Raw genomic sequence first — 12,339 nt, 5'->3', positions numbered from 1 at the left:
TGTTTGACTGCAAGAAGAGCGGACCGCAGCCAGCACGACTATCCTCCTCTCAGCAGCCCGTGGGCAGAGCAAAGCCAGAGCGGAGTGAATCATGCTGCTTTCAAACTGGACGCAGCAAGAGCAGCAAAATCTCGTCTGCTGCTTCATTTTTGCTGCTTGTACCAGCTTCTGACGCGCTGCTGAAGAAGCTTTGCTGCTCTGGCTGCGCGGTCGCAAAGTGGGTCAGACGCGCGTTGGGCGGAGCTACTCTATCCTTTATTTGCCTTGCAGCTATATTTGCTGTGATCAGTGGGAATAAAGTAGTTTTATTATGTTTTTAAGTGGGAAAATCCACCTGAAAACGTAATCAGTGCAGTCAGTTCATCCTGCCTTCAATATTTCTGTCGGAGCCGCTCAGACCCCCCCCATACCAGCGGTGCGCTGTCAGTAGGATCCCATTCAACGGGCTTGTTTGTCAGACATGGTAATTTTTCTAAAGGAAAACTGCTAAGTAAAAAGGTCCTCACAATGTAACAGTGAATATTAGACACTGAATTATTTATTTTTTTATGTAAGAGGAAAAATGTAAATGGAAAAACAGAGCTTAAAATAAAACTCAAGATTTGTACTTTTTTATGTTGTGTAATTTTCTTTTTTTTCGAATTGATATTATAAAACTGGTATCGAAAAAAGTATCGTTCAGGAACCGGTATCGAAGTGAAGGTATCGGTATTGGTACCGGAACCGAAATTTTTTTAACAATACCCAGCCCTACTCATACCTCCATGCTGGACCCTGGTATGGTTCCAATTGTTGGACTGGTTACCTGAACTTGTTGGATGCCGGTTATCTGAACTAGAGATCGAGCAATGGAGGACCCCCAGGGGTGGCAGTTTCTAAGCGGGGAACTTTAGGATGTGTCCGTGGTCCAACACACCTGAATCAGCCATTTGATTCCAGCATGTTGAACCAAGGACAAATTGTTAATTTTTTTTTTTTTTTTCTATTTCTTCATTGTTTTTGGGATGATTCATAAAGTCGATAGAGCTTTTTCTTCCTCTAGTACAGGGGTCCTCAACGTTTTCCAGGCCAAGGACCCCCAAACTGATGGCGAGATGGAGCGGGGACCCCCTAATTTTATATTCAGGGACTAAAGTATTCTAGCCCCAGGCTGGATTTCAGGCTCGTAGCGATTGCCCGTGGGTAAATAAAAAATTACTCGAAAATAAGTTGACGGTAAATAAAAAAAATTAATAAAAACAAAAGACAATCGAAATCCCCCTTGCGTTTGTCAGCCAATGGTGGCAAAGGGGCGCTCTGAAACTAACAGTATTAGTCAGTCAGTAGAAAAAGGGGGCGGATGCTGTTTGTGCGGATTTGCACAGTACACGTTTGCTGGGAGCTACTGAATGTTACTGAATGTGTGCATTGATGACTGAAAGACATCTTCTGCCTCCATTTATCTGTTTACTACAGTGTGTTGAATTCTTGTTAATGTGTATTTAAAGACATTTCAATTAGTGGAAAAAATTGCAGGGGGGAATACAAAGAAAATTTGAAACAAGCTAAACTTTCGCGACCCCCCTGCAGTACCTCATTGGACCCCCTAGGGGTCGCAGACCCCATGTTGAAGACCTTCGCTCTAGTACATATTTAGAATTACACAAATAAAAAATGTTACACAAGTCATAATTTCAACCAAAATCAAAAGATTTATTAACAAATTAAACAGAATATAACAAACAGAAATGAAATCAAGGCATCGCTGCTTAATGCACTTATTAATCAGTGAATGCATGCATGCATGTATCGGCCGAACCCTGGAGCAGTTCCATTGCAGTGTGAATACGTCTCTGGTCCCAACGTACAAAATGCGATGAGAGAATTGGCAAGTTAATAAACTGTTTTAGGGGAGTGATCATAGTTTTCTGCAGCAGCAGTGCTGTGTCTATCTCCCTGCTTGCTCCTAGATCAGCTTCTCTGATTGGTTGGTTTGGCACGTCAAGCATTTAGGGACATTTTACCTGGATGCTGATTTGTAGATGGATGGATGTTGAGTGATGCTCCTTGTGTTCTTTGGCTTACAGATGTTTTGTCCCTAAGTCATGGCAGACAGGAGAGCGGAGAAGTCATGTGAAGAAGCCAGCAAATCGTTAGCCAGGCGGGAGTACGAGGCGGCAGTCACCCACAGCACGGATGCCTTGGTGGTCCTTGCACCCCAAGCCTCCCCATCCGGTGCTTCTGTACTGCCCAGCCCTCTCTCAGTGGTCGCCGCCGGACCGCTCCGAAGCCGTGCCCTGCTCTACCGAATTGCTGCCTTCCTACAGCTGGTAAGCAAACTTTGGCTTTCTTAAAGATTTGCTGCATTCACATCTAAAACAAAGGCCATGATTTCTCCTAACATGGCATGCTTTTTAAATCCCACATTTTTCCTTTGCTTTTATTTGCATTTTGACTAATTTTTTACTGACAGGAAATATAGGAATCACTTAAAAGAAAGTTTTTTATTTTTAAAACAAAGCTATTTAAAATGATGCACTAAAATAGTTAGTGCTTTCACTTTTGACCTGAAGTTTTTGAAACTATCAGTTTCTTCAGCATAAAAGACTGTTGTCCGTTTCTAACTCTAGCTGACTTATTTTCTCTATTTATGAACAGAAAAACTATGATGGAGCAGATGAAGACTGCAAACATGGTGGGTAGCAGTTCTAACTGCAAATTCAGTGTTTTTTTCTTCAGATTATTGTTTTACTGCCACAAACAAACTAGAGAGTCAATTAAACTTTTATGCCAGAAGTTTGTTGCTTTTCTGTTTTAGATGTTGTTTCTTCGCTTCAGTTTGATCTGCTAAGCGAGCACGCTCTGAAACTGTGCTGTAGGAATGTCTGTTTTCTTTTTTTACTTTCTTTGCTTTCTTTAGGAGCTGGTTTAAAAAGTACTGTCATTAACATGTTCTACTCTTACTTGAAACTCTTTTGCAGTTCTGGCAGATGAGGTCGCTCGGGTTGATGGTTCTCTACAGGCGAGTTTGCGCTCCATGCTTTTGGATGGCAGCCTGCAAGAGGTGGTCAGCATCCTATCGAAAGCCCTCTATGGAGAGCCAGTGGTGAGATGAATCACAGTATATGAGAACCATGATCCACTGAGAAAAACTAACTTAAACTGAACAGAACAATGTTTGCAGAAAGGTGGTCAGTTTGTGCCTGAGAAGAAAACAAAACAAAACATAACATTCTCTTTGGTGATTGTTCTTTTTTTATGGTGTGAAAATGTAGCAAAATTGGTATTGTTTATGTTTATCTTCTATGCATGAATGTTTTTTTTTATTTATCTGGAGTTGATGTTTTAGCTTTTTTTCACATTAATATCTAGAGATGTCCTGATATGACTTGATAATTTCTGATACAATGCAGATATTGAATTGATCCAACAACACCAATCTTAAATATTTTTAATACTTATTTTATAGTAAGGCAAGGTTTGATCAAGTGACATTTCTCAAACAGAGAACAACAGTCGACAAAAATAGACATGAAAACATCAGATCGATTTGTTTTTAACTAACGGATTACATAAAGTTTAGACAAAAGCATTGTGATTTTATCAGCATGGCAGGATCTAAGATTTTGGGTGTCGGCTGATATGATCTGATGATAGTTTTTTGTCTGTTATCAGACCAGGACATCCCTGTTAATATCCAGCATGGTGCAATATTTTATACCAGAAGTTGATTATTGAATCTCAAAATGTTTAAATTAATTCAGTTGAGATTTTTTCTTTAAAACTATTGATTATTAAAGCAGGTGTAGAGTTTAAGGCAAGCAACACTTAATTGCTGTTGAACAGGAATTTCAAGATAAACGCTTCAATTAAAACTAAACTAGGGCTACAACTAATGATGCAAATAGCTCAATCTGTCAATTTACTTTTTTGATTAATCGATTAATAATCGGGTAGCAAAAGGTTCCTCAAAGAAGATTTTTTTATGAAAGTAAACCAGGTGAAACCAAAACTTTTCCAGGAGTTCTGGATAGAGAATATTGACAGAAGGGTGGGTTGCTCTGTCAACTTTTTAGAGTCTCTACACTCCAGCTAACGATTGATTACTAAATTAGTTGACGATTATTTCAATATGGAATAAACACAATCAATATGATTAATAATTTCAGCCCTACACTAAATGCAAACTAATCACCAAGTAGACAAATGTGGTCTTTTTTTGTCAAAATAAACAGAAATAAATGAAACCCTGGTTTCACTAGATATTCTGATAAGTCCACAAATGATAAAATCTGGACTTTTTAGACTGTGAAGTTTTGAAACGTAACAACCCTGCATTATGCCAGCATAGACAATTAATTGATTAATTTTTTTATTTTTTATAAATAGAATGCTTTTTACAGTTTTAAATTATTCTTCCTTTGCCAGAACGGCATCGTTACAAGAGACCTGACCAGATTAAAGATGCTCTTCTCCGAAATCGAGGTAACTGCCTTTGCTTTTGGGTCATGGAAGTGCAGCTCAGTTGAGCTTAAGATAACTATTGATGGAAATGAAAACCATTGCGTACTGAAACACACGTTACATTATCATTGTGCTTATCTGTTTGCCTCTTTATTGTCTCTCCTGCTTATTTCTGCCCCATTCAGGCAGCAAAAAGGGAGATGGCTCCTGAATACACGGATGAGCAGGACGAAGGTGAGCAGACCTGTATTATAGTTCGACTTCAACCTTTTTGTTTAATACTACAGTTTATTATATGTTTTCTGGGTACACAAGGTGGCATTTAGTGTCTTTTTCATTTCATCCAGGCAGTTATTTTGTGTCGTTTTTCTTCCCAGTTATTTTGTACAAGTGGTTTTGCCACTGGTTTCTAATTTACATAACTTCTGTACTTGCAGAAGTCCAGGATGGCTGGTTGTACCGGCCTCCTCCCAGAGGGGTCACCAGCAGTGAAGAGTACACCCTCTGTAAAAGGTAATGAGCAGCATTCTATCTTTTTATTCTTTACTGTGACCTTTTAATTCGTGTTGCACCGATGCCATTTTTTTGGCCTTAATACCTGATACCTGGATGTGCAGTATTGGCCGACACCGATACCTTCTGTTTGAAATTGTTGTGTGTGTTTATATGAAGAACTTGCTCTATTCTTTATGGTTTTAGGTCTAAAAAGCCTCAATAGTAATCATGTTTGGGAAGACAAGTATATTGATTTTGAAATGATCCAAAAAAAAAACCTTGTTTCAGTAAAGATTACCTCTTGTTTTTGTGTTGGCACTGAATGGGTTAAGTTTGGGAGGAAGACGATGCTTCAGCTTCACCAATGGTTTCCCAACAAGCACCACTTGCTTTAATGGTCCTATGAAAATGAAATGATTCTGATTGAACCATATCCAGATAGTCTGATTTAGATGTTCATAATATCATTACACACTTTCCAGGCAATAGATGGTCGCAGTGTGCTTAAAATAGGCTAAAGCAAAATGAAAGCTTCAAGATTACACATCCAGTGACAGTGATCTTCAGTCAGATTGAAGTTCAAATTCAGAGGAATATGTGGCAGAAACCAATGCTTTAGAGTGAAGAGTGCTCCATCTACACTCAAACGCAAGCCAGCGAAAACAACGCTCTGACGAAACTCTGGATAATTTTAACAGCAATAAAATGAAACACAATGATACCTGAGGCATTTAATGAAGCACTTTGCTTTATCAGCAAACATTAAGGCAAATACATATTTTTTTTGGCACATCATAGAGAACATTACCTTCGATATAGTTTATTTCCACAGGCATTCATAATTAAACAATGCAAGCCTTTTCCAAGTTAAACATAAGCCAACAATATAATTATGACATCATACAGACGGACAACCAGTAGCTCCTGTTTATAACTGTTGTGTTGAGCTGCTAATGCCGTCAGCAGCAGGCTTTTTTTTCAACTTGTTTATTTTCCAAGGCTTGTTTTTGGTTTTGGAAATAGAATTAAATGTTCTCCGTCCTCTAAATACCTCAGCTAATGGGTCTGAGTTTCATGTTTCCCTCTGAAAACATCTAGACTTTTAGGACACATTTAAAAGAAAAAAACAAATACAATTAAAATTGCATGGGAATACGTTAGGGCATTCCCCAAAAAGAGTTGACTCACATCTGGTCAACTGGAAAGCTTATACTCTTTAATTGGCGTTTGGCACCTGTGAAGTATTTAGGTAATCGAAAACCAACATTTAGCCTCTATTAGCTGAAGAAAGGCTCAAAGTTTAGACCCCTGCAGTCTGAAAATAGTCAGATGCCCCTTTTAATCTGCTGTCAATTTCTTGATGTTATTGTTTGGACAGAACTGACCTATGACTGAAACTGAGATTAGCTGAGCACGGATAATCCCAGCACACCCAGATGGGTTTAAATAGTTCATCTTTTTGAAAAGATTAACAGATTCCAGAAAATTCCCAACAGTTATGTTTTGACTGTATAGAGCAATGTCATCATGCTGTTGCAGTCACAGCTATGGGTTGCATAGACATGGGTGGCAGCAGCTAAATGCTCTCCTTGGCTCAGCCTCACAGTTGGATCTGCCTTCTTCTGATATCTATGCAGCCATGTCTGTAATAAGGAGGTTCATCTGCTGGATCCCTGCAATAATATCCCTCCTCGCTATGTATTTGACTTAATATGCCAACACAGACTGTTACTTACTCATTTACAAACAAAATTCCTTGTTTTCTCTAGAAATCAAAGGAGAAATATAATCAACTATATTATTGCTCCATATTCAACTACACCCTTAATTTCATTTGAGGAGACTGAAATGTTGATGCTTTATTTTGAAATGAGGGATGTGAAATGATTAGCCTAAATATTGTTAGAATGTCTCTAAAACTTTCTAAATGAGCCATTTAATCCTCCCATAGGTACCTGGAGCAAGGCCTGTGTAGGTACGGGGCCCAATGTACGTCAGCCCACTCACAAGAAGAGCTGATGGAGTGGCAGAAACGTTACGCCTCACGACTCATTCGCCTCAAACAGCAGCAGGAAAGCAAACACTTCACAGAGAACTACATGGAAACTCTGATAGAAAAATGGATGAACTCCCTTTCTCCGGAGAAAGTGGTGAGTGGCTTTGTGACTGAGGGAAAAAAACTGGAATCAGAGACTGAGTCAGCCTGGTGAGAAATAACTGAAATGCCTGCCCGAATTAAACACGTTTACAAATATAAACTGTTTTGCCAGCTTAAAAGGGAACGCCATTTTTTTTTTTTACATTTTGCCCTTGATTTTACATTATTACATCATGTTCTACTCACCCATATGAGTTTTGTGTCATTTGGAGCTGTTCTGAGGAAATTCCGTTAGGTTATATCCAGGTAATGTCTTCCTATGGGCAACGACTTGAAGGCACAAACTAAACTGTCTATAATTTATTCTTTATGGTACGCCAGCATTCACAACATGTTGGCGAATCACTGTCCCCCAGACATCAGCGGTTATAATTTTTATATTTATATTTTTCTAAAAACAAAGCGGAGTGTGTATATCAACTCGTTGCCCATAGGAAGATGTTACTTGGATATAACAAAACCAAATATCTTCAGAACAGCTCCAAATGACACAAAACTCGGTGAGTAGAACATGATGTGATAACATAAAATCAAGGGCACAATGTAAAAAAAAAAACGGCATTCCCCTTTAATGGGTGGACATGCTGATATAAAGATGGTATCAAGCTCTTAAATTTGGCATTTTACTCATTTCTTCTCTATTTTCAGATTGAAAAGTAAATCGGATAAATCACATTTATTATTATTTATAATAATGTTAACTAATGTATTAACCAATTAAGTGAAATAAAGGGACTTAAACTTCCCTTGATAAATACTAAATGTATTCAACATGAAAGCCTCTTTTCTAATAGCTGATCACGATAAAAATAGAAAATGACACGTCCTAGACACCTTTTAGCTACATTAAAACATGTAAATTTAACCTCGTTATAAATCTCTTAATTGCTCTTCACATAAAGCTTGTGAACAGATTTACCTCTATGGCCTCATCTTTTTTATGAAGTATTAGTGGAAATGCATGACACAGTTTAAGTTGATCTTAGAAAAAAAAATTGAAAAGTCTCACCAGATCTGAGTTTTTTTTCTCTTCGGTTTGGACGCACCGATATGAAATGCTGATAATGCTAATTCTTTATGGGCAGTTGTAAAGTATGAATTCTGGAATTCCCATGACGTGCTTAGAATTTTCTCTTTTAATATTTTCTACAAAGACAATGTTCTGTGTTCACTCATGTTTACTTTTGTTCTCCTTCTAGTTAAGTGACAGTTTAGAAGGAGTGACTGTAGAGACGAGCTCCAGCCTCTCCATGACAGTCACTTCTAAGAAGTCCTCCCACTCCTGGATCTTCTCTTTACTGTGCAAGGTAAAATGATGCATTCAGCAGTTTGTCTGGAAAGTTTGGCCATTTCCTCTTTAAACTGGACTTATTTTTTTAGTGGAGCTCTGGTCTTTGTTAGTTCCACCTTTGTTATTAATATGATAATCTTTCTACATTCTTTCCTTATTAGCCCGCCAGAAAACTGTTCCGCATTGCCTTGCTCTATGATGCCCATCGACCCCACTTTTCCATCACGGGCGTGTCAGCTGGGGACCGCCTCCAGACGGTTCCTAAAGCATGCCAAGAGTGGACACCAGGAGAGGAATCAGCTGGTTGGTATATTCGTTATGTGATCTGTTTGACTGTATTACAAGAGTTTAAATCTTTGGACCTTTTTTTTAAATCTTAAATTATTAAATGTAATAAGAGTGACATTAAATGGTCATTTAAAGAAAGACCATTAAGGGGGTAAACACATACAAATATGCTAACTCAGATCAAAGTTCCTCTATTTTCCTCACATATTACAAGGTCAAGTCCATAGCTGTAGTTGAATCACCATTTCAGCCCTGCCTGATCCAAGCAGTAATAATTATTAATCAGTTGCTTAAACCTTTTCTGAATTTTGATGTCTTCAGAGGTAATCTCAGAGCAGCATTTCAAGGAAAGTGCAAAGTGAATCACTGAAGCAAAACAGGAAGTTTATGTTTAGAACACAAATGCGGTCCCAATGATGTGTGAAAAAGGACCAATAGTTGTCCAGCGCCAACAGTCCTGTAGCTGTCAAAGCAGCAGGCTGTTTATTTGTGTGACTGTCATCGGGCATCACTAAACCTGTTCTCGTTTATAAATAGAACAGCAATGACGAAGATGCTTGTTCTCTTACGCTGTGTAGCAAACATTAGCCAGTCTGCTCAGCCTTAGGCTGCCCCTCTGGAGTAGCGGTTCATGACATGTTAACGTTGGAGAACCCACTTTGTTGTGCATTCATCCAAACTGCTTCATCCTTTTCAAAATGTGTCATAAATAAAATAAAAAAAATCAAACTTAGCCATTTAATCTAATTCCTGGTATAATTTAAGCCTCCACCTGTCATGCCTCTGTCCAGTGATCAGATGTTGGGATGTAGGAGCAGTCAGAGGATTGATTTTACTGCTTTAGCTCACTGAATTCTCCTACATCAAATCAGCATTTCAAAATTTGCATATCTGCCATATTTTCAGAATTTCTCCAAAATCACCCTGAAAATGAACATATTTCTCTCACCTTGACTCTAAATCAGTTCTTTACACATTATTCAACAAACTCATCAAAACAGGACATGAAATCCATGCATTTTACTAATCTGGCACTTTTCAACCCATATGCGTTTGTAGTTTTTCGATTTTGTTCAAAAAGTTGGATTCATAATGTCCTTTAATCAGAGATGGCCTCTTTTGCATTAAAATGCAGAGAAGCATATCTTTGTTTTACAGACCTATGTCTGTTTATTGTTTATTTGGATTTCCTGATTTTTAATTTATTTTATTAAATTTCCTTTGGGTTCTGTGAGGTATTTTTAAATTGAATTGAAATATTGCCTGTTTCTCTATATGTGTACTTCTGCATTCTCATGTGCTCTTGAAATGTCAGCCTCAGCCCTGGCACTGTTCCAGTTCACAAGACTGAGATTGGACAAAGTCCCCGGATGTTGTTCTCGCCCCTCCCTATTTACCCAGAATGCATCAGAGCAGACTTGTCCGTTCTTAAGATTGACAGCTGTCCCAGCATGCACTGCGGCAGCAGCTTTCAATCGAGCGCTCACAGAGCTCAAAGAATTGAGTTAAAAGTTCTCTTTTTTTGTTGCTGTTTTTCTTAAAAGTACGTTTTAAGATGATTTTAGGCAAGAACATTATACTTTTAAGCATCACAATATGGCGTATTTACTGATTTAAAGGTACACTATGCAACCGGTGTTGATTTTCCAGCGAGGCTCCCCCCAGAGGGTGAAAGTAAAATTGCACTGCTGTAAATATGCACAGCTGTTCTCCTGGTTTCTCGGTCAAGCCAGGCGCGGTTGTTTTGAGCTTAGCAGACAGGCGAACGCAACGAATGACTAAGCATCTGACACGCGTGATGCGCCGCAAACGCGCTGCTGCTCGAGAGGGAAAAATTTAATTTTTGCTGCTCGACGCAACGCGTCAACCAATCAGAGAAGCTGATCTGGGAGCTGGCAGGGAGAGAGAGACAGCGCTGATGATCAGAACGCTATGATCACTCCTCTTAAACAGTTTATTGACGCCTAAATTAACTTAAAATGCAGAAATCTGCCGGCAGAATATGTTCGCTTTTATTATCCTGCTGCCTGCAGTTTGGATTATTTAGATGAAAAACACCTACCAGCTGCCGCGGTGAACCGCGAGGAGGCGACCCGGCCAGAGGCTGCTGATGAAGGGATCCCTACTGTCGGCGCACCGCTGGTATGTGGGGGTCTGAGCGGCTCCGACAGAAAAAATATTGAAGGCAGGATAATAGTCTGAATGAACTGACGGCTCTGATTACGTTTTCAGGTGTATTTTCTCACTTAAACACTTATTAAAACTACTTTATTCCCACAGATCACAGCAAATATAGCTGCAAGGCAGAGAAAGGATAGTGAAGCTCCGCCCAACGCGCGTCAGACACACTTTTGCACCGCGCAGCCAGAGCAGCAAAGCTGCTTCGGCCACGCGTCAGAACTAACTGGTACAAGCAGTAAAAATTAAGCAGCAGACGCGATTTTGCTGCTTTTGCTGCGTCCGGTGTGAACGTAGCATAACTGCACAAAGATCGCCACTGTGCTAGCAACGACCATGCTTTTAACTGGGGCGTGTAGCAGTTCTCGCCGTAAAGCAAGACCGACTCTCGCGAGACTTCTGAGCCTGTGGGTGCGGGTCGGTGCTCCTGCAATTGCAAGTGCGTTATTTCCCCCACAGAACACCAGGGCGGCCGAGAATACCTTTGTTCAACCTGAAATGACTCATTTAATCATCCAAAACGTTATGGAACACATTAATTAACTGAAAAATGTTGCATAGTGTGCCTTTAATGTGTAATTAAAAAAAAGTTCCGATGTTGAGAGGACCGAGGCAGCAGCGAGGGCTAAAGTTAGCCCGTCTGCAGCAGCCCTTTCTCGGCATAGCCGTGTGTGAAGTACCACTGGCTCTGATGGCGATATATTTATTTTTTTGTTTTATTTGACAAAATGTTCATTTGATTTGTGTTTATCTGACTGTGTTAACAATTATTCCCCCACTAAATGAAAAATAATAATTTATTATTATATAGAGACTATTAATAACAGGAGGTAAAATGCAGCTCCAGACAGGCCGGGCGTGTTGAAACATCATGAGTACGATTTTGTTCCAATTGATCCAGATTTATTCTGCATGCTCCCGTTCTCCTCGAGTCCGTACTTTCCTGTGATGTTGTCAAGAACGTACCTGGTGAAAATATACTTTCGTTCTCATGTATTGAAAAACGGTCTTAGTTTTTCTGGCTGCTGCAAAATGTCAGCATGTTGTTTCCGATTGGTCGGACTATCTTTGTGTTTTAAACGGACATAAATGTGAAACAACTTTTTTTCTTCATTAGCAAATGTGATTAACTGTATGTATTTAGTTTACTATGCTTTAGTTTTATATAATTTTATGTTAATGACTGAATATTAATGTTAATAATGGAATGCAAGTTTAAATACACTAACCAAAAAACCAAACACAAACTGTTTTGACAGCAGCAGCCGACAATGGTCTCGATCATTGCGTCTACAAAGTTGCAGTTGGCTTCAGCACTGAGATCTTTGGTACCTTCAGACAGACCATCGTATTTGACTTTGGCTCTGAGCCGGTGTTGATGCAGAGGATCATGGTGGATGCTGCTTCGATTGAAGGTATGATCAAAATAGAATTAATAGAATAGAAAAGGGACTAATCTAATTAATATTATTTCACATGCTTATTT

General features: G+C 39.2%; 1 protein-coding gene across 2 annotated transcripts in view; it reads left to right on the top strand.

The window, feature by feature from the left end:
• Nucleotides 1-12,339, top strand: part of helz (helicase with zinc finger) — a 99,443-nt gene that overhangs the window by 13,066 nt on the left and 74,038 nt on the right. The window contains exons 2-11 of one of the 2 annotated variants that reach the window (XM_038286480.1): nucleotides 2,067-2,309; nucleotides 2,638-2,674; nucleotides 2,961-3,085; nucleotides 4,408-4,464; nucleotides 4,629-4,677; nucleotides 4,881-4,956; nucleotides 6,890-7,088; nucleotides 8,296-8,403; nucleotides 8,549-8,690; nucleotides 12,116-12,268. In XM_038286480.1, coding sequence (XP_038142408.1) covers nucleotides 2,085-2,309; nucleotides 2,638-2,674; nucleotides 2,961-3,085; nucleotides 4,408-4,464; nucleotides 4,629-4,677; nucleotides 4,881-4,956; nucleotides 6,890-7,088; nucleotides 8,296-8,403; nucleotides 8,549-8,690; nucleotides 12,116-12,268 — 1,171 coding nt within the window. In that variant the 5' untranslated portion in view covers nucleotides 2,067-2,084. Of the gene's footprint in view, nucleotides 1-2,066; nucleotides 2,310-2,637; nucleotides 2,675-2,960; nucleotides 3,086-4,407; nucleotides 4,465-4,628; nucleotides 4,678-4,880; nucleotides 4,957-6,889; nucleotides 7,089-8,295; nucleotides 8,404-8,548; nucleotides 8,691-12,112; nucleotides 12,269-12,339 lie in introns of both variants that reach the window. The other variant, XM_038286479.1, reaches the window with a different exon arrangement.

This window comes from Cyprinodon tularosa, unplaced genomic scaffold (genome assembly GCF_016077235.1).
Source record: "Cyprinodon tularosa strain WSP-4 unplaced genomic scaffold, ASM1607723v1 ctg226, whole genome shotgun sequence".
NCBI lineage: Eukaryota > Metazoa > Chordata > Actinopteri > Cyprinodontiformes > Cyprinodontidae > Cyprinodon > Cyprinodon tularosa.
The sequence above is the reverse complement of the archived record's forward strand: the minus strand, read 5'-3'. Positions and strand labels throughout refer to the sequence as shown.